Source organism: Oryzias latipes, chromosome 12 (genome assembly GCF_002234675.1).
Source record: "Oryzias latipes chromosome 12, ASM223467v1".
In the NCBI taxonomy this organism is placed as follows: domain Eukaryota; kingdom Metazoa; phylum Chordata; class Actinopteri; order Beloniformes; family Adrianichthyidae; genus Oryzias; species Oryzias latipes.
In genome coordinates this window covers 2,482,652-2,505,105 of record NC_019870.2, presented here as the reverse complement: position 1 = coordinate 2,505,105, position 22,454 = coordinate 2,482,652, and the positions used below count along the sequence as shown (strand labels likewise).

Here is a 22,454-nt window from a genome sequence, read left to right as displayed (position 1 = left end):
AAACTTACAAATTGTGCTGCTATTGTGTGATTGTTTAAGTTTGACCGTTGGTCTTTCACAAACATGAAAAATAGAGTTTGAAAAGGAATTTAGTCAAAGCTGTGCTTTTCTTATGCGACTGATTGCTCTTCAGTAACTGAATAAAAAAATCTACTTTAGCCTCAAAATGTTGTTTCGTCTTGCAGCCTTCAGTTTAAAATGATTATTGAATTTATTCACAACTTTTTTGTGTCACAACAATCACACAAAATGCTCAAGAGATGCCAAATTAAAACAAAAGAATAGGCACAATTACAAATACAAAGGTACAATTTTAAAAACACAGGAAAAAAAAGTCAACGGAAATCAAGACTTTTCTTTGAAAAAACAAAACAAAAAACAAATTCAGCTAAAAAAAAGGATGCACTAATATTTGGTTAAACTCTTTCCTTCCAGGTACTTCCAGTGTTTGCCCCGGTTCGGCCTGTTCGCACCGGTCCATAAGGTGACGCGGATCGGGTTCCCCTGCACCACCCCCACAAAGGCCATGAGGTCAGGGAGGAGATCCATGCTCAGGAGGAGTCCCAGCGCCTCCTCCATCAGCTCGCTCAGCTCCGCCACCTCCTCCATCAGCGGCAAACCCAGCCGGGCGGGACTGGTGAGGCCCAGACTCAGAGCAGAAGCACTGCAGCCTTTGGAGTTTGACTTTAAATAAAAGAAACACACATTTTAATTTTTTTTAATTTTTACCTTTTAAAAAAATAGTTAAAAGTAATTTTGCGGCGTAGCTCGATTTGCCTAAGGGTGTGTGCTGAGGGCGTCAGAGTGTGGTGACATCAGCCAACGCCGCTTGTGCCGCTCTCCAGCTCACAGAGACGTCGGCCCGGTACGCCCGTAAGATCTCCGGCACCACGGCGCTGCAGGAAGCGCTGAAGGAGAAGCAGCAGCACATCGAGCAGCTGCTGGTGGAGAGGGACCTGGAGAGGTGTGAGGTCGCCAAGGCCACCAGCCACGCCGGGGAGGTGCAGCAGGAGCTGGTTCTGCTGAGGAAAGGCCGGGAACAGGTGGAGTCTGAAAGAAAATCCTGAAATCTCATCAGCTGAAAATACGGAGGTCAGATCAGGTTCAGATTAAAGTGAGGAAAAAACAGAAAGTTCATCTGAAAATTTGATTTTGTACATTTGAAAAGACAAAAAAGATTTTCAACATAGGTCTGAACTATATAGAAACATTGTCAACTTGAAAGAAATATTTTTAAAAGAACTGTAAATTTGAGAAAAAAGTTGTTAATTTGAAAAAAATATATATAATTTTTGAAAAACAAGCTGTAAATTTGAAAAGAAAAAAGTCAAGTTGAAAAAAAGTTGTTAATGTGAGAAAAAAATTTGTTAATTTGAGAAAAAAAAGTTGTTAATTTGAGAAAAAAAAGTTGTTAATTCGAGAAAAAAAAGTTGATTTGTTAAAAAAAAAGTAAATTTTGAAGAAAAAAAATATGTGAATTTAAAACTAAGCTGTAAATTAGAAAAATAAATTTGAACTTGAAAAAAAAAGTAAATTAGAAAAATAGGGTAAATAAGAAATAGCTGTAAATTAATTTTAATTTGAACGAAAAAAGTACAATTGAAGAAATACAAAAGAATTGGAAAAACTATAAACCTAAAACTTTTACCCCCAAAAATATGTTGTTGTTTTTTGGAACGATTTCTTGTGACAGAAGTTATATCACTTCTGTTCCAGAACAGCGTCTGTGGCCTGTGACATCCCTCATCTGCTGTACAAAATTTGGAAGAGCATTACTTTTTTTTAAATTAGTTTTTAATTGAACGCCTGAAAAATACATCAAAAAAATATAACATTATAAAAGTAAAGTGTAAGAACATAACACAACTACAAAATATGTATTAGGCACAATTATTTCTAACTGCTGTTGAAAATACAAACTTAAGTAAATAATATATATATATTAGAAACTGACAATATAGATATACACAAAAAAAAGAAAGGAAAAAAAACTGCCAGAGTTGATTTAAAATAACTAGTCTTAAAAATATTTTTTTTCTTTGTTAGTAGTAATAGTTTTTCAAATATTGCTGAAGTTCTATTTTCAGTCAGAAAGGTCATTTCAGCAAATGCAGTGAATATGAGAGCATTATAGCTACCGTAATGGAAATGACATCAGCATAAGCTGTCACCCGATGTCACTCAAGTCCCAGAAGCCAATGGGATCATAGCCACACCCCCGTGTAACTTTAAAAATAAATTTAAACTGAAAATTGAGGAGTGAAAGGAAAGTATGGGAGAAATGAAAAAACAAAAATTGAAAATTTAAAACAGCAGAATAACCGTTATTTTATTTAATTTGGTAGGCTAGTTGTTCTGATTTCAAGTTTTTTTTTCAAATTGAAGAAATATAATTTTTCAAAATGACTTTATTTTCAATTTTTCTGCTAAATGTACTTCCGAGCTTAAAACGGTATTTTTCTCATTTATATATTTTTTCCTTCACTTTAAGCTTATCCTGATTTGACCCCATATGAAAACGTGTCTTTGTAAAGCCCAGAGGTTTTGTCGAATCTCTTCATCCTTGCTGCAGATTTTTAACTCGCACTACATCTGCGCTGAGTTAAGACCGTTTCTGTGGGATTTCACTTTCTGGTTCTGACGCCATTTTATAGTCTGTGACATCATGAGTTTGTGTGATTTTGGCACGTTAGCTATAACAAACACACATAACAGGGAAAGATTAGGAAAAATGAGACAAATTAGGGTCAGTTGTGTCATTATCTCAGGAAAAAACAACATTTTTACATAAATTGGTCTGGAAAAAAAAAAAAAACCTTCTAATTTTGGCCCTCACTGAGTTCCATACAGACCAGAAAAAACTGTAACTGCAGCTATGTCCAGTTCCTCTTAAGAAAAGACGGCGACTCAAACTGGAGGAGGGAAAGATGACATGGGCTAAATAAGGGTGGAAACCTCACAGAAGCTCTGAAGGGAAACGTCACCTGTGGGCAGAAAGAAACTGTGAAAGTCATTGATCTGAGCTCAGACTCAACATGAAAAGGAGCCGACATCTTCTTCCTGTGGATTTAGTACGCCGTGGAGATGGAGGCCAAGCTGGACCAGCTGCGCTCGCTGGTGGAGGCAGCAGATCGAGACAAAGTGGAGCTGCTCAACCAGCTGGAGGAGGAGAAGAGGTGGGTGGTCCCATGTCCTCCTTGGCCCCACATTAAAGTCCCACTTCGATCATCTTCTGGTCTATTTTCAAAGCCAGTGGTCCTTCAAGGAGGATTATGACGTTTTTAGCCAAAATCAGAAAAACTTGAGTTTTTTTTTTAGGACATTATGTCTACAGAAAGGCAGGAGTTCATTAGAAGTTGAGTTGTGGGCGGGAATGTTGGCACAGAGCAACCCCGCCCCCTTTCCCCTTCCCATTACTGAGAGCCTGGAGCAGGGAGACTGTGTCGTCTGCTCCTGATTCACAGTGATTTGAGTAAAGAAAAACTTGGAAATGTCACAAAACACCAAAAAAACACCAAAAACACCTCTTTTTTTTTATCGGAGTGGGCCTTTCTAGCTTTCTAGAGGCCTGCTGCAGCTGTTGCAGCTGCTGCCGCCTCTGAATGACGATGGTCTCTACTGCGACGTCTGACAGGAAGGTGGAGGACCTGCAGTTTCGTGTGGAGGAGGCGTGCATCACCAAAGGAGACCTGGAGGTAACCTGAAGCATCACTTTATTTTCATTGAATGATCAAACATCCTAAATCTATACTTTCCATCCTTTTTTTAATGTAAAAGTTGATTATTTTTTCTGAAACAGAACTTTTTCTTCATTTTGAGCTTTTCTTTAAGCTCTAATTATATTTCATTCCCACATTTTTCATCCTGCCTGTTTCTAAAAGCTGTTCCTGTTCTTCATTTTTCTCTGCTTGTGCCTTATCCTCACCCGGCAGAAGAAGGCTTTATTTCTGTAGAGAAATCTAACGTCCAGCAGGGAGCTGCTGCTTTTTCTGTCCTCCTTCTCCCGTCAAAGCCGGCATGCGAGTGTTGCATTGGTGTGTTCTCCTCCTTCTCCTCCTCCTGCTTTCTCTTACTAACAGACGCAGACCCGGCTGGAGCATGCCCACATAAAGGAGCTTGAGCAGAGTCTGCTCTATGAAAAGACCAAAGCTGAGAAACTCCAGAGGGATTTAGAGGACGCTAGGGTAATGTCCCCGCTCCCACAGAAGCAGGACAGCAGGACCCGCTTTCCCCCAAAAGGCTTATTAAATGTATTTGCTGAAGGACCTGTAGACGAAAGCGCTGTGGACAAATGTCCTGTTCCTCTCACGCACAGAAACTCTCAAGTAAACAATTCCTGCTTAATTATAATTAAGGGGGAAAAAAAAGTCTTTGTTTTTGTTTCCGTTGATGAAAACAGTAAAAAAAAAAAAAGGTTTAAAAAACAAAAGGATCTGCTTGTTAAATTATCGCTAAGAATTTAAAATATAAACTATTTTATTCAATCATGTCTAAAGCAACTAAAGAGAAGAGTGAGGAAAGATGTAAATTCTCATGGGATTTTCAAAATAAAAGTCTTGGAGGGCCTCATATTCGACAGCAAAAGAAACGTGAAATATTTGCAACTACAAGATTTTTATGAGCTTTTTCTGGTCAAAAATAACTTTATTTGTATTTTATAGCATAAGAAAAAAGTTGAAAGACATTGAAAGAGGTTAAGGTGACAGCAAAACATAAAGGCTCTTTTCTGGTGGAATAAATAAAAGGAATTTGACTGCAGTGTGCGAGTATAACCCCGTGAACCTCCTTCATGCCCCCTCCTGCGTCTCCGCCGTAGGTGGCGACCGTGTCGGAGCGCTCCAGGATCATGGAGCTGGAGCGGGAGGTGGCCGACCTGCAGCTCCGTCTGCGGGCGTCCCAGCAGAAGGAGGACGCCGCGTCTCTGTCGCAGAAGCAGATCGGCAGCCTGACCTCGCAGGTCCAGGCGCAGGAGAAAAAGGTCGGTCTCCGTTCACCTGCTGGAGCTGAAAGTGCCGGCGTTAGCGCGGTTTCAGCTCGCCGCTGCTCCACAGATGTGTGGCTGGTTTGGACTTGTTCTGATCTTCATACTCGGCTGTATTACTGTCCTCCACGACAGATCAGTGAGCTGAGTGTGGACCTGGAGAGCAAACAGAAAGAGCTTCAGTCTGTGCAGAAAGAGAAGAGCTCTCTGGAGGATCTGCTGTCCAGTCTGGTGAGGAGAACCGACTCAAACCTGTAAAAAACCCAGATAACCTGAAGCAGCGACAGTCGGTTTTCATTCTGCACAGCCATAATGCAAATTGAAAGCAGGAGGAATTCATTAGTTTGTTTAGTTCTGTTTTGTCCAAATTAGTTTTCTGTTTCCAGAGGCAAACTGAGATAAGTGTTCTTCTCAAATCAAATTCAAAATATAAAATTCAATGCAGTAAAAAAAAAACAACAGAACTAGTACAAATTCTTGCCCTTCAAAGACACTTTCAAATCTTGATGTTAGCTATAAACCCTCATATTTGGGTATATCAATCCTAAAATAGTTTGGGGGAAAATTTGTTAGTTTCCTAAACCTTCAGCGGAACTGAACTATTTAAATATTTAAAGAAAGGCAGACTAGAAGTAACGAGGAGAAACAAATCCCAGGGCAACACAGACAGGAAGTAAAAGTCGAACTTTCAAAATAAAGATTAAGGCAATAAACTGTCTGTTAAAAGATATCCAAAAGAAAATCTAAAGGAAAACGCAGAATGTGTTGTTGTTTTTTTTAGAGAAACGAAGACTTTTCCTCGATGGACTTTGTTTTCTCCATCAGGTGTTTTGCTCCGGTACATTGGCGTGATTTCATCCACAACGTTTACATGTCTGCTGGATTCTGTCATTGTTCCTTTATTAGCTCAAGATGAAGGAATGCTGCAGCATGAGCGTGAACTCGCCGGCGTTTTTTCTGTTTCAGAGTCAGAAGCTCCAGGTCTCCGAGGAGGAGAGCAGGCGGACGGCGAAGGCGGCTGAAGGTAAACGCTCGGCAGATGCTTCTGCTGCCTTTGACTGACGATCAACCGCCTCTGCTCTGTTTTTAACGGCAGAGTTGGAGCAGAGTTTGGAGCGATCAAAGAAGGAGCGGGAAACCCAGAAAGAGGAGAGTCGGAGCAGAGAGACGGATCTGAGAGCGCAGCTGACACAGGTAACTCCACACACCTGTCCTGAGGCCGACTGCTGAAAACCCAACGTGGAAGTGAAGCCCTTCTGGTTTTAAAATATACTTAAAAAAATATTAGTTTGATGCGTCTGATGTCAACTCTGTCTGCAGGACGCCTTTCTCTCACCTCAAACTCACATTCAGGGTTGGCAGATAGAGTCATGGTTTTCCAGCCCAAAAGTCATCTAAAAACTGCTTAATATCATACATCAGTATTTTTATAAACATAACAGGTTCATATTGGATCAAGGAAAAGAGTAGGACTCTAAAAAAAGCACCAAAGTGAAGGCTATAGACAGAAAACAAAGGCTACGTTCACACTGCAGGGCTTAATGCTCAATTCCGATTTTTTGAAAAAAATCAGATTTTTTTACAAGGCCGTTCACATTTCCAATTAAACGTGAACTTTTGTGATCTCCTTTGTGACCGTGAAATGACCCAGAAGTGACCCGCATGAGCAGAAGAGTACTCAACGGTGAACAACGTAACTCGTTGTTTGTGGAAGTAGCTAACGTTAACAATGGATGTCAACAACAGTGTTGTCAACAGCGGAGCTCTTTTTGCATTATTACATTTATTTTCACAAAGGAGCCAGCACAATTACAATCTACTCATTTTAAGAAGGCATTGGAGCCAGGATCGTCTGTACCCACTGTTGTGGAATGGGGATGTGTATGTGCTGGGGCCGCGCGCGCGCGTGTGTGTGTGTAAGAGAGAGGAGAGAGCGCGTGCAGCGAGGTAGAGATTTAGGGAAGCGTATCAATGACGTACGGGTCGGATTCATGTGGCCTGGCTGGTCAGACGGAGGTCGCATTTGTAAAGATCGGATACGTATCAGATTCAGGACCACATACCCAAGTGGCCTGGGTCACATTTGAAAAGATCGGGTCTGTGTCGTTCAGACTGTGTGCGGAATACTCGCCGCGCTCTGCAGGATACTCGCCGCGCTCTGCAGGATACTCGCCGCTCTCTGCAGGATACTCGCCGCGCTCTGCAGAATACTCACTGATACTCGCAGCGCTCTGCGGAATACTTGCCGCGCTCTGCGGAATACTCGCCGCGCTCTGCGGAATACTCGCCGCGCTCTGCGGAATACTCGCCGCGCTCTGCAGGATACTCGCCGCGCTCTGCAGATTACTCGCAGGATACTCACCGCGCTCGGCAGGATACTCGCCGCGCTCTGCAGGATACTCGCCGCGCTCTGCAGGATACTCGCCGCGCTCTGCAGAATACTCACTGATACTCGCAGCGCTCTGCGGAATACTCGCCGCGCTCTGCGGAATACTCGCCGCACTCTGCGGAATACTCGCCGCGCTCTGCGGAATACTCGCCGCGCTCTGCAGGATACTCGCCGAGCTCTGCAGATTACTCGCAGGATACTCACCGCGCTCGGCAGGATACTCGCTGATACTCGCAGCGCTCTGCGGAATACTCGCAGGATACTCGCCGCGCTCTGCAGGATACTCGCCGCGCTCTGCAGGATACTCGCCGCACTCTGCAGGATACTCGCTGCGCTCTGCAGATTACTCGCAGGATACTCGCCGCGCTCTGCAGGATACTCACCGCGCTCGGCAGGATACTCGCTGATACTCGCAGCACTCTGCGTAATACTCGCCGCGCTCTGCAAAATACTCGCCGCGCTCTGCTGAATACTCGCCGCGCTCTGCGGACTACTCGCCGCGCTCTGCGGAATACTCGCCGCGCTCTGCAGGATACTCGCCGCGCTCTGCAGGATACTCGCCGCGCTCTGCAGATTACTCGCAGGATACTCGCCGCGCTCTGCAGGATACTCACCGCGCTCGGCAGGATACTCGCTGATACTCGCAGCGCTCTGCGGAATACTCGCTGATACTCGCAGGATACTCGCCGCGCTCTGCAAAATACTCGCCGCACTCTGCGGAATACTCGCCGCGCTCTGCAGGATACTCGCCGCGCTCTGCAGAATACTCGCAGGATACTTGCCGCGCTCTGCAGGATACTTGCCGCGCTCTGCAGGATATTCGCCGCGCTCTGCAGGAAACTCGCCGCGCTCTGCAGGATACTCGCCGCGCTCTGCAGGATACTCACCGCGCTAGGCAGGATACTCGCTGATACTCGCCGCGCTCTGCGGAATACTCGCTGATACTCGCAGGATACTCGCCGCGCTCTGCAAAATACTCGCCGCACTCTGCGGAATACTCGCCGCGCTCTGCAGGATACTCGCCGCGCTCTGCAGAATACTCGCAGGATACTTGCCGCGCTCTGCAGGATACTCACCGCGCTCTGCAGGATACTCGCTGATACTCGCAGCGCTCTGCGGAATACTTGCTGATACTCGCTGATACTCGCTGCGCTCTGCAGGATACTCGCCGCGCTCTGCAGGATACTCGCCGCGCTCTGCAGAATACTCGCAGGATACTTGCCGCGCTCTGCAGGATACTCACCGCGCTCTGCAGGATACTCGCTGATACTCGCAGCGCTCTGCGGAATACTTGCTGATACTCGCAGGATACTCGCCGCGCTCTGCAGGATACTTGCCGCGCTCTGCAGGATACTTGCCGCGCTCTGCAGGATATTCGCCGCGCTCTGCAGGAAACTCGCCGCGCTCTGCAGGATACTCGCCGCGCTCTGCAGGATACTCGCCGCGCTCGGCAGGATACTCGCCGCGCTCGGCAGGATACTCACCGTGCTCTGCAGGATACTTAGCGCTCGGCAGGATACTCGCCGCGCTCTGCAGAATTATCGCTGCGCTGATCAGCCACACTCGCTGCACTCAGCCGGTCCAACCTTGAAGCAACATGTTGACGCTGATTTTCACCCTGCCAGAGGAAAGCCACCTTTATAAGCCCTCTGCAGGTGAGCAGCGGGGGTGTACAGGTGGAACCAATTGAGTAAGTGGCCCCCTCCACCTTCCACACCTTGTTGGAATAATCTAGGTGTAGCTGGACTATCCTGCACTTGACTGATTTGGCTAAAATGTAAGGAAACAATTGTACATGAGTTTGTTTTTGTCCTGATCGGATTCTTTTTTTTTTTTTTTTTTTCAAATTCAAAATTTCTTTCAAATTTAGAACCTGGTCATGTTTCAGCCATTAGACTTAGATTTTTTGAAAATTCCCACAAATTCTGATTTTCAGCTTGTTTTCATTTTAAACACAAATAGAGCAGCACAAACAAACACACTGAAATGATGCATTTGGCTGATAACGATGCATCAACAGCACAGAAAAATGTTATACAAGAAAACCCAGATTTCATAAAAACAAAGGCAAAAAAAAACTGTAAAGTTTGAAACAATGGTCAGCTTCTTTTTTTTTATTCTTATAAATGACTTTGCTCAGTGACCTCTAAATTCCACACCGGCTTCACGATGCACTAAATTTTTGAATCACAGGCTCAACAAACCAGGAAAAACTAACAATTCCTGATTTTGTTTTCTAGGCTCAGGAAAAGTCCGAGAGGAGCATTCAGTCACTCGCGCAGCTGACTGACGAGAAGAAGATTCTGGAGATGGAGGTAAGCAACTTCAGGTTTTAACTGACGGCACCCAGAACTGAAACTCTCAAACATTAAATCCAAATTTCTGCATTTTTAAACAAAAACGCTTGCTGTGTTTTCTCACTGGGTTCTCGGGTGTTTTCATGCACTAAGATATTCCTGTTGCAGTCGCTCACTCATTGTTTCCCTCATGATAGAAAAACTGCTTTTTTCTGAGTTGAAGAGAAAGCCCGTGCATCTTTAACGGAGCGGTTAGCATCAGCGCGCACCTGGCTGTGCTCTGTGGATTTGTTCAAGCTCAGAATCTGCAGCCCTCATGGTTTCCTGAGTATCACTGCGGTCAGTCACTAAGTCAGCGCCTTTAGCCGCACGTGAAACTCCGCCCCCTCCAGCCTGAAGTCTCCTCCCACAGAAATATGCTAGGGTCGGTCATTCTGTGGCTCTCTGCTGCCCTCTAGCTGTATTCCTGTGCGTTTATCTTCACTATTCAGCTGCTGAATAACATTCAACCCAATTGTGATTGTGTTGTACACCGATGCCACAGATCACTTCATTTTCAACAGATAGTTAAAGCAATGCAATGCTCGTTACAGTCTCCGCAGATAACCTATATTCAAATCTACATTTTATGACTGAAGACCTGCTTGTTTTGATTGACACTGGAGGATTCTGGTGGACCTTTAGAACCAGTGAGATCAGCAGACCTCACACTGGGAAATATGGAAGTTAAAGTAACTGTGTGGTTTTACATTTGACTGTATATGAGAACTGGACAGAGTGACTCCTGCCCCCTGCATTACAGACAGGAAGTACCTGGTGGCTCCAAGAGGCCAAAATCCCTCTGACTTTTATAGAGAAATAAACAGCTGTTACTCAGCTGTTCTATTGGTCCGAATAACCATTCTTGATCTGAAGCCTTTTTAAAATATTCTTGATAACCTCTTTTTTTAGGGCCCGAGCACGGAGTGCAAGGACCCTATTGTAATTCGAATGTTTATTATTATTATTATTATTATTATTATTCTACCGGAAGAGTCGCCTTTTTGAGGCCTTTAACATACCCCAAAACTCACCAAATTTGGCACACACATCAGGAGTCGCGAAAAATTTCGTATTTTATAGGAGATTGGCATGGGCGCAGAAAAACGGCTTGATAGCGCCACCTACAGTGACTTTTGTCCCGACGCCCCGCATACGCTTTAACGTACAAGCTTGATTTTTACAGGGCATGTTCTTCAGATGGAGACCTACAAAAAAGTCTGAAAGGACCCACCTGTCACTCGCACAGGAAGTCTGATATATTGAGGTCAATATGTCATTTTTGCTTCATTTTGGACATTTGCAGGCCTCACTCTAGAGCGAACTCCTCCTAGAGATTTGTGAATAATGACTCCAAACTTTGGTTTTGTAAACTAAACACATGTCCGATGTTAAATTGCGAAGCTTTTACGTTTTTAAGGTTGTTTGTGACCGTGGCGGCGCGTCGAAAATGGAGGTCATTTTGAAAACACGCCATGAAAAGAAAAATGGCCATTACTCAGCCATGCAAAATCCAATATTATCCAAAGTTGATATGCATGATTGTAGTCTGACTTTGAACACATCTGCAGTGGAAGAATCTGGAATAGGTGTAGCGCCACCTGCTGGTAAAAGGAAATGACATGTTTTACTTGGAGCATCACTGCTCCAAGTAGGATGAGCCGACACACCTCAAAATGATGTCCACCTGTTGAAAAGCCATTGATGTTTACTCTGATAAAAAGCCATAACTTTCAATGCGGGGGTGTGGTCGTGACAGAGCGGCGAAGTTGGGCGTCTCGCCATGCACACAAAAGTTGCTCTCACGTGCACATTCCTTGTCCAATCTCACTGAAATTCAATAGAGGTGATGAGGCTTCCATTCTGAACCCATGGATATGACAATCTTGGACGAGCTCCATAGCGCCACCTAGATATTGACAAATACATTTTATGTCACATTCTGACCTATCTTTTCTCTGTGCTTTGTCCGACATTCATAAAATTACAACAGGAGATACTCATAAGGGTCTTCTCTCATCGTCTAAAGTTTCATGGGTGTACACCTGACGGTGCCTGCGCAAGCCACCACCAAACAGGAAGTGGTTGATTGCGTTGCAGTCAGATAATTAAAAATTCATAAAAAATCAGCCGTTTGTATCACGAGGCTGAGATTTCAGAATGAGAGGCCTCTTACATATCTCCAACTTAGATACACAGCACTTGCATGGGTGAACAAAAAACGGCTCAATAGCGCCACCTACCATGTTTGTTTTTGAGAGCCCCGCCATGTTCTTTAACATACAAGCTTGATATTTACAGGACATGTTCATCAGATGGAAACCTACAAAAAAGTCTCTTGGGACCAAGCTGTCAGTCGCACAGGAAGTCTGCTATATTGATGTCAATATGTCAGTTTTGCTCTATTTTGGTCCTTTGCAGGCCTCGTTCTAGAACGAACTCCTCCTAGAGATTTTTGAACAATGACTCCAAACTTTGGTTTTGTAAACTAAACACATGTCCGATCTTAAATTGCGAAGCTTTTAAGTTTTTACGGTTGTTTGTGACCGTGGCGGCGCGTCAAAATTTGAGGTCGTTTCGAAATCACGCCATGAAAAGAAAAATGGCCATTACTCAGCCATAAATAATCTAATCTGATCCAAATTTGTTGTGCATGATTGTAGTCTGACTTTGAACACATCTGCAGTGGAAAAATCCGAAACAGGTGTAGCGCCACCTGTTGGCAACAGGAAATGACATGTTTTACTTGGAGCATCACTGCTCCAAGTAGGATGAGCAAACACACCTCAAAATGACGTCCACCTGTTGAAAAACCATTGAAGTTTACTCTGATGAAAAACAAATCTTTCAACGCGGGGGTGTGGTCGTGACAGAGCGGCGAAGTTGGGTATCTCGCCGTGCACAAATGTTGCTCTCACGTTCACATTCTTTGTCTGATCTCACTGAAATTAAATAGATTTGATGAAACTTCCATTCTGAACCCATGGATATGACAATTTTGGACGAGCTATATATGTTCATAAATGATCATGAAGCATGATCATATAATCAAGCTTCATAGGAAATCAGCCGTTTGTCTCAGGAAGCTGAGATTTCAGAATTAGATGCGTCTTACAAAGCTCCACGTTTGAAAAGCAGCACTATACGTACGAGAAACATTTAACCACCTTAATCACCCTATTGTGCTGAAAGCAAATTTTTGGACATTTTGACTCAAGCAAATATTTTTATCATAACATCTGTTTAGTTTATCACCACCAAAATAAAAAATATTTACATTTATAAAATGAACTGGTCAACTCTAGGATTTTATTTATTCAATCTTACATCCTCAAGCTTTTCATCAGTCTCCCCTGCTGCAGGAGTGGAGTTAGCCCCCCCCCCGGCTGTGTGCTCACATGTAAATTAGCCACGAGTGGCAGACAGAAAGTAAAACAGTTAGAAAGCCTAGTTCAACACTAAAATACAGCAATTTCCTTTGTTTTGTTTGTCTTTTATACATCCTTAGCACTAATCATTGCTTTTTTATTCATCCAAAATACAATTAACTTTATATTTTATCTTTTTTTTTTTTTTACAAACAAAATATATGAATGTGCTCCAAAACAAAACCCAGTCTCAGTACACTCCTACAGATGTAACATCAGACAGTAAATGTCTCTTTTATGCTTTTTTAATCAATGCTGCAACTTCTTTTCATTTCCTTTCAATACATCCAAAGAAATTAAACTACAAGGACAACAAACACAACATATAGCAAATGTCTCTAAGAAGATTGTGTATATACATTATGTACCACCTTTAAACACCAAATAAATAACAAATCTTTCTAATACAATCACAAAAAATGGAACACAAAATGTAAAACCCAAATTAGAAATTGCAATTTTAAAAAGATACATTTTTCAGCAGCTTTTCAAAATCAATCACATATTTTACTCTTCTGTGGATGAAACAAAGAAGTCCAGAGCAATGTAGCCACTTCTCCAAAGTCTCTGTCACCTTCAGTTTTAAACAAAGTCTGTGAAAATCCATTATACATTGGTCACATGTATTCAGAGACCTTCTAAAAGTGCACAATTGTAAAAGCTCTTTTATATAGACAACTGTTTGTTTGCTTAGAGCTCTAAATATAAAAAAATGCTTTTCTATCACCTAGACACATGTGGAGAACGACATCAACTGGATTAGTAACAAGGAAACATGTTTAGGTTTAAACTTACATCAATAGACAACATGAAGCTGTTCATCACATTTTTGACCTAAACATGTAAACACATCCTTGGCTCTGCGGTTAGGAAATGGTAATTGGGAATCTCTTCATACCAGGAGCCAGCCTGAACATTGGAACATCACCACAGTGCCCATCCAGACTGGGACAGCAACGGGGTCCACTTCACAGCCGTGAGGCTGCTATGTTTAACTCCAGCTGTCCCAGCAAGGGAGACAACTGCAGCAACATCCACTGACCAAGCCGGCAAGCCCTGGCAGAAAAGATCCCCACAAGAAAAACACTGGCTCAGGCAGGCTGGTCAATAAAAAAATATAGTTTTGCCAATGTCTTGCAGCTCGCAGATCAAGTGGTTTAGTTTTCCAGTAATGTCAGTCAAGAATACAAGTTCAGATTCACCATATTCATATTCACCATATTCAGCAGATATCTCCACCAATAGCACCTTAAAAATCCTGTTCTGTTTTGCTTTGCAGCTGAGGTTTTTTTTATGATTTTCACAATAGGAGTCATTATGTGTCCAGAGCCAATCACTTCTGCACATAAGGCCTACTGGTGAATGACGCAGCAGTAATGCAGACATTTTGGAAAGTCTGGGTCAGCTTTACAGCTTACAGTGAGTGATGAAACCTGTCTGCAGTCACTGCTACTGGCTTTTCTAATGGTACCTTTTTCTGCACAAAAACTCCTTCACCGTGTTATACATTTCAACTCCTTTTGTAGTTGTCTGTTAGGGCAGATGTGTCAGGAGTTCTTCTCTTGTGGAAACCAAAGGCTATGCTGTACTGTTGCCGTCCACAGACTCATCACACTGGACGTAAACCCTCTGCACTTTGCAAGATCCCGGTCCAGCTAATTGGCCAAGTTATCAGACATAGCTGACACTCATCTAGACATTGTAGTGGAAATTGAATGAGTTCTATTGTTCTCATTCTTAGGAACAGTGATAGCAATTATCATCATTGCTTGTTTCTTAATCTGATAAAAACCTTCTTCTACTTGATGAGAAATTGAGCAGGTCTAAACGAGGCTTAGATTTAAGAATTTTTTTCATGCTATATGCATAAGTCTTTGTCCTTTAAGGAAACAGATTACAGTCCCCCCCCCCCCCCCACAGGCTGCTGGCCCTAAAGTCCAACCTTCAAAACATTTGATTGACAGAGTTCAAGTATCTCGCATTCAAGTGACCTTTCAACAACCTCCCTCCTGATTGGTAACAGTGGTTGCCATGGAAACGCTGACCGGCTCGGACCACTCAGTGCTTACAGACAATGTCTGAATTGACTTCACTTGGTTGGAGCTGGAAGTAAACGTCACAGTCGCTCAGTCCAGTTCTTGGATACAGTCATTGGGTTTTAACCCCATGTCCAACCTCTCTTACTGAGTGTCAAGCAGGGTGAAGTTTCTAGAGTCTGTTGTTGTCACCTGACTGCCACCTCCCACTTTCAGGGCTCTACCATTAGACCGCCGCCCTGGACCCATCCACTTCACAGAGCCGGTACAGCAGCAACACTGATTGTCTCAGCAGGCACATAGTGAATACATGAGGCAGATGAACCCAGTTAGTTAGTATCAGGCCGCTAGTCCAAAAGCTAATTTTCAGGTTGCTGCCACTTTCACGTGATTTAACTTTCGTTAACTTTGGTTAAATCACGATCTATTTATCCATCCATCCATCCATCCATCCATCTGTCCATCCATCCATCCATCTTTCCATCCATCCGTCCGTCCATCCATCCATCCATCCATCCATCCATCCATCTAAACATCCATCCATCCATCCGTCCGTCCGTCCGTCCGTCCGTCCATCCATCCATCCATCCATCCATCCATCCATCCCTCTGTCCATCCATCCATCCATCCATCCATCCATCCATCCATCCATCCATCCATCCATCCATCCATCCATCCATCCATCCATCCATCCCTCTGTCCATCCATCCATCCATCCATCCATCCATCCATCCATCCATCCATCCATCCAATAAAAATGAAAATATTGGAGACTTTGAGACATTCGTTTGTGACACTTTTAGTCATTTTTAATGTTACATCCTTTTTTCTCCAAGTGCTTTTATGATAAAAAACGTAACAAACGTCTGGCTTTATGTCTCCAGTTTCCACATCAAAGAACCCCTCATTCGAAGTGCAGAGCCTTCATGCAGGCGTGATCCTGGCAGATGAAGTGAACCCCCCCTACAGGAAAAACCTGCACATGTTCAAACACTCTGTGTCATTACATGAAACATTGAAGGAGCAGAACCTCTGAGTGTTGGGAGGAAAACGAACACGCCGTCGAGAGATTATTCGGGGGGGTGCTTTCACATCTGCCCCCTCCCCGAGGCTGTGATGTAATCTTGCACATGTCAGAGCGAGACGCGCTCTGTGATGAGGAAGTGGATGAAGATGCAAGGCTGGAAACAATGTCGCTTGTCAAACCTCATTGAAAACTTTGATCTATTATTTTTACGGACATATTTTAAAATATACTTTTCCTGCAATTCTCCTTCATCTTTCTAACCCCCAAGCTCAAAAGCACGCAAAGAATTCGTAAGCACCCAGAACGCGGGCAAAATAAATTTTGGACATGGTGATCGACCCCCCCAAAAAAAACCAAACAAACAAACAAACAAAAACAAAACAATGATGACATCACAGCAGGAGACACTGTAAAAAAAAACAGGAAATCTCTTATGGAGCTCAAGGAAAATGTTTTAAGTCCACCAACGGAACCAAAACCCATCTAAATGAAGCTTTGAAAATATTATGGGATGGCCACGGTGCGATACTTATTAAATTTTACACACATGCCGCCAGCTTCATAACCGCAACCGAAGTTTCAGGGAAGAAATCTCTCACAGATTTGGATCCATCGTCTCCAACTCCTTGAATGTAATTGTCAAGCTACTTAGAAAAAATAGTTGGACTTAATATTTGTTGATTTTAAGAGCAGTTAGGTTGGCGAGCTCGCAGAAATGGCGTTCCCCTGTTGCTCGCGTATTTTTTACCAAGATGTTCTGCAAATTCAACCCGTGTCGTTGGCTGCTGCTGAACGAAATGAGAAATCGTATGATATGACCGTCATAAAAATAAAAGAAACCACAGCTGCCAAGGAAACACAAATATTTACTTTTGCCCTGTTTTTCTAAAAATACAGCTGTTTGTCACCCTAACATGAAATGGTTGCCATGGAGATGTGCTTTTCTGCAAATGAATGATAAATATATTAGAAGTGAAAATCTCATGTTATTCATCTCTTGACCTTTTCAAAGCGTTCCCAGTGGTCTTTTAATTATAATGATCCCTTCTTTGGCCAAAATCAAGTAATCGGTGTCGTTTTCTTGGACATAGTTTCTGCAGAGCGGCAGGAGTTGCTTTTCTGGGTATTATCTTATTTCAAATTGTTGTGAACCAGGTTCAGACGAACAAATTAGGTTGGAAAAGATCGTGTTTGGTGGTGTAGAAAATACGCTGGGCGGGGCCACAAGCTCCCTACTCCACTCCATTCTGATGCATCCACCTGCAGACAAATAGATCCATGAACGCCTGCGAAAATGAATTTTTCTTTTAATGAAGTTTAATATAGGCGATCTTTCATTTTACTTTGAAAGTTTACTTTATAATTTATTACCTTTGGCACATTAAAAAACCATAATTAAATGAAATTTGAGTTATTTTTCGCAGTTTGTTTTTCTTCCCAGAACTAAGACGACTGGACCTCTGAGGCTCCGCCTTTCACTCCTTGTGGGTGCCGCCCCTTTCATGACATCATCCTAAAGTCGGCCTCGTTTTGCCCACAAAAACAAATAACGTCCAAACATCCAAAAGGAACGTTTTTTAGCTTGGGGGCGGAGCTGGCAGTTAAGACTCTTCCTGGAAGGGGCGTTTCCTCACTTTGTGACATCACAAAGTGGAAACCCACTCGTTTTCTCAGATAGTGAGGGGCTGGTGTTCAGAGAGCAGGTTTTTAGAGGAATACTCAAAAATACATGAACACATCAAAATGTCACTTTGGGGTTGTTTTTTGTGACGAGTTAACTTGATAATACACTTAAAAGCTAAAAAAAAAAGGTTAATTTAGCCGGAAATAGGCCCTGTAATGCCTGATATGATCAAGTTTGATCATCATGCTAAAGTTTAATATTAAGTTCTCTATTTACTGGTTTTTGACATTTCCCAGCGGGAAGAGATTTCAAGTGTTTGTTGGCTGTATTTTTTTTTTTTTTCAAAGGTAATTATTTATTAAAGAAAGCAGTGGCTGAGTCATACAAGGCTGAGATTCTGAGGGACTGGGGGGGCCAAAGCTTTCCGGGGAGCGTGAACGTGCAGTTTGTTTGTCAGGCTGGTGAGCTGCAGAGCGCTGAAGCAGGGGGGCGGAGTTAACTCAGGCTTACATAACGGGGATGTGAGGGAGGCAGGATGCTGCTCGGGTGACCGCCTCTCTATTTTCCCCTGATGGTTTGCTGATGCACAGCTAAAGTCTGAGGCGCAGCGACCGCACGCCCGCCGCCGTCAGCAGCAGCAGCGATGGATGTAGCTGCTCTGCAGCAGCGCTCCTCCAGCAGCATCCACTAGCCTCCCTGTCAGGTAGGACTGTGAGCTGATCTGCTGCTCCTCTTCATCAGCTCTGTCAGTGCTCGTGTGACCCCGGGGGTAATCTGACCTTCTGGAGGCGTAGATAGACAAAAGCGGACCTCCAGCTGGAGGCGTCCAGCGGTCGTGACGTGAGCAAACACAGCCGTGACGCCGAAGGGATTTCTGTTGGCTGAAGATGAAAAGCAGACGTTTTTTTGTTCTTTGTTTTAAACAGATTCAGCAGCAGAGGAATGGCAGAACTTTTACCCACAGGGGGAAACTTGGACTTTAATGCTTGATCTGAGCTTCTTTTTGAGCTTCTTTTTGTTAGTACTTTGCATTTTGAATAAAAAGTTTTTGCAAGATGAAATTGCTTTTCCAGCCAACTTACTTCAGGAGTGTTTTTGCTCAAAGCGTGGAGCTTGACTCTCATCAAACTAACATGTTTGCCGTCCTGAACCGGAGGACCTGATTGGTTTGGCATTTCTTCTTTTTTTCCTGCGCCTTTCAGCAAAAACTTACCAAAAATTGCCTTTTTGGTCTGGTCAACCACCCCACCCACTCTAAAATAGAAAATAAATACAGTAAATAAAAGATGACATCACAGCGGGAGAAAACCATCAAAGAAAGGAACGGGGACAGAATCTCTTAAATTCACTAACGAAACCAAAACACGTGTCAGAAATATTGAAATTTGAAATTATTATGGGATGGTCACAGGACCTACAATTTGACAGCCTTTTTGTGGCAAAGTGTGAAAATTGGCAATTTTTGACATTTTGCCCCTTTAAGGGTAAAAATCAAACAAACTTTTTTTCGTGCAGTCTTCACACACACGCTGCTAAGTTAAGTCTACAACCACAACCCAAGTCTAGTTGACCTTTGACCTCAGCAAGAGGCCACCATCTTGAATTCCCCATCCTAGGGATTCTAATCTAGCGGGACTTAACTCCTCGAGCATCACTGGGAAGCTACTTGGGAAAAAATGTTGTTTTGAAAGTTAGTAGATTTTGATCGACGTTAGTGTGGCGAGCCCGCAAAAGTGGCTTTTCCCTTTTACTTGCATATCTTTTTCCCAGAATATAAAAAAAAAAAAAAATTGTATCAATATAACATACAGTATGGACAAATTAGGAATGTGGACATGGTTAACTAAAAAACTACGTTGCCAAGGAAATCCAAAAGTTTACTTTTACCAAGTCTTCTAAAAAAGACAGAGATCTGTTGGTTATCCTCAGGCGACCAAAAAACAAAATGGTTGCTATGGAGATCAAAGCAACAGAAAAAATCCATTTGTCTCCAGTCATATGCTAACGTCATGTGTTCACCGTCATGTGTTCACCAATGTAGAACGTAGAATCCAAAACCATTTTTTAATTTATTTTAATGATCGCACTTTTAATATTACATTGAAATGTTCCTTTAAATGTTTTATGTAAATGTCTTTGAATTGTCTTTGTACAGTTTTAAATCTAAAATCTTTAGATTTAAAAATAAAACTGAGATCATTTCAGTTATTTTGTATATATTTCACTTAAATCAATACTGTCAGACAATGAACCTTCTGTCTGTCTGATGTGCAGTTTATGTGTCTGGGATGTTTTATCGATTGAAATTCCAAATTTCAAAGAAACAACTGACCAACAACTGACTTTTCCCATGGATATTTAGGAGCTTCTGGTTTTTTCTTTGGTATGCGTGAAGCCTCACTTTCAGAAAACATTTGTGGAATTTTAACGGATTAAAGGAGTGAAACGGTGCTTCAAGACAGAGCTTATGATGACAGCTGCTCTAATTTCAGAGCTTCCATAACAGAATGAGACAAATCTGAGGAGCTGCATCCCTGGAGAAATAACCGGGTTATTATTATATTCTAACTGGGAATTGCGCGTCTCCTTTGCAGCTGGAGGCTCTGAACCAGCAGAACTCCAAATATCAGGAGGAGCTCAGAGTGTCCAAGGAGCGGGGCAGATCGGAAAACCACCGGATCAAGGTCCTCTGCAGGGAGATGTGAGTGCTTTTTTAGTTTTGTTTGTTCCTTGCAGAGACACCCCCTTCCCTCCTCAGCCTGCCAGTTCGTCACTCTGATGCTGTGAAACTTCCCCTGAACCCGTAAAAGCTGGTTTTTCAGCCTAAATTGTGCACAAAAATGTGCAAATGTGAAGAAACCCGTTTCATTTCCCTCTACAGACGCATAAAAACGACTTTGCGGGTCTGAGGGAAATGTTAAACGTGCTGTTAAACTCTCCACAGAGATGATTCTGCCTCTACATTCTTAAGACAATAAAAGCCATAACTATCAGGGATGAGGAATGGAAAAATATCCAGAACCCGTTTTAATTGTGAAGCGTGTTGAATGAAGGCTTTGTCTGACACTAAAGTGCTTTATTAGGACAAACAATGTAGCGTTCAGCTTTACAAATCTATAATCCTGTGTGGTTTTCTAGGACGTCATTTCTGCAGAGCGGCAGGAGTTCATTAGAAATTCACCTCTGAGTTGTTGGCAGGAGCGTTAGCCAAGAGTAACCCCTTTCCTCTCAGAATGACTGAGAGTTCTCTGTTTACATGCTAGCTTACAGCCCCTCACACCCACATTACTGGTGCAACAAAAATGGCAGCAATATCGTTGCTATCCAGTCGTACAGTTCTGATCCAGATTCCAGCTCAGACGAGGAAAACAAAGACGTTCATGGATCTGTTTGTCTGTAAAGATTCAGCATCAGAATGGAGGCGGAGCAGTGAGCTTTGGCCCCGCCCAGCGTGTTTTCTACGTCTCAAATACAAATATTTTTTTCTACATTTTCTCCATCAACAGAAAAACGCCTCAAGAAGATTCTAAAAACACCAAAGAATCTCATTTCCATGCGAGTGGGTGTTTAAAACGTTTTAGTTCAGACAGTTTTACCCAAACTCATAGTTTTTCTGTAAGAGGAGACGAACAACCAATCTCCATTTTTAGAAAAGATACTTCAAAAGTGACGTTTGTTTTTAAAATCAAGACTTTTCTTTGACAGCCTCTGAAGATTTTTCATAAAAATGACCTTTAAAATTCATTTTATGTGAGTCAGATAACAGCACTTAAAAGATTTTTAGGGACTTTTACAGTTTTACAAAAATGTTTCTTATTTAACTTGACAGTCGGATTTTTGATATTCACGAATGAAATGTCTCCTCATGAACATTTTTAAATCAACTTCTCTGTGTGAAAACGAGTGTTTGCCAAACAAAAACTCTCCAGGAAGCCGTTCATCATTCAACATACATCAACATAATCATCATTTTAACTATTTTATAAGCAAATTATGCAAATAATTCACTTTTTCAGTTTTACGTTTACTTTTGAAGGGGGGGGGGGGGGCCAGGACTGTAACCTCTTTTTAACCTGAATTTGCTTTTAAACCTGCTGCTATGATAAAATCTTTTACTTTTGGCTGCTGCCTCCAGGGGGCGCCGACACCCTTCCACCCACAACCCTCCGTATTTAGCCGGACTTGGGACCAGCACACCAAAAGCACTCGATCCCGCCCCCTTGTGCTGCGTTTAAAAGCAATCAAAGGAGAAAGTCGTTTATGTATCGTGTGCTCACTCTTCTTTTCCAAAACATTACTAATCTCTGCTGCGCTTCTGCAAAGTCCTTTGTTTTGGTTTATCAAAGAATTTTAGATTTTCAGTTAGATTTTGGTTCTGGTTCAAATCAAATCAAATCAAATCAAATCAAACTTTATTTATAAAATAGCGCTTCTCATGCACTTTGTGCAGCTCGAAGCGCTTTAACACTAAAAACAGTAAACACACAACATTACAATAAAAACCCCAACCCACCCTTCACCCTTACCACTCCCCTCCATTAAACCACATGACCCATGGCTCCCACGTACAATGAAATATGACTATGTAACTGTAAAAGAATAAATAAATAAATAAATAAATAAATAAATAAAT

At 42.6% G+C, this 22,454-nt stretch overlaps 1 protein-coding gene across 4 annotated transcripts in view; it reads left to right on the top strand.

Annotated features, from left to right (window-relative positions):
• LOC101164172 (CAP-Gly domain-containing linker protein 1) overlaps positions 1-22,454 on the top strand; it is a 40,658-nt gene that overhangs the window by 5,103 nt on the left and 13,101 nt on the right. For 3 of the 4 annotated variants that reach the window (XM_023960446.1, XM_023960444.1, XM_023960443.1), the window contains exons 6-16: positions 436-637; positions 846-1,043; positions 3,073-3,176; positions 3,635-3,695; positions 4,080-4,184; positions 4,817-4,978; positions 5,117-5,212; positions 5,948-6,005; positions 6,078-6,175; positions 9,611-9,685; positions 20,416-20,522. In XM_023960446.1, the coding sequence (XP_023816214.1) occupies positions 436-637; positions 846-1,043; positions 3,073-3,176; positions 3,635-3,695; positions 4,080-4,184; positions 4,817-4,978; positions 5,117-5,212; positions 5,948-6,005; positions 6,078-6,175; positions 9,611-9,685; positions 20,416-20,522 (1,266 nt within the window). The remainder of the gene's footprint in view (positions 1-435; positions 638-845; positions 1,044-3,072; positions 3,177-3,634; positions 3,696-4,079; positions 4,185-4,816; positions 4,979-5,116; positions 5,213-5,947; positions 6,006-6,077; positions 6,176-9,610; positions 9,686-20,415; positions 20,523-22,454) is intronic. The other variant, XM_023960445.1, reaches the window with a different exon arrangement.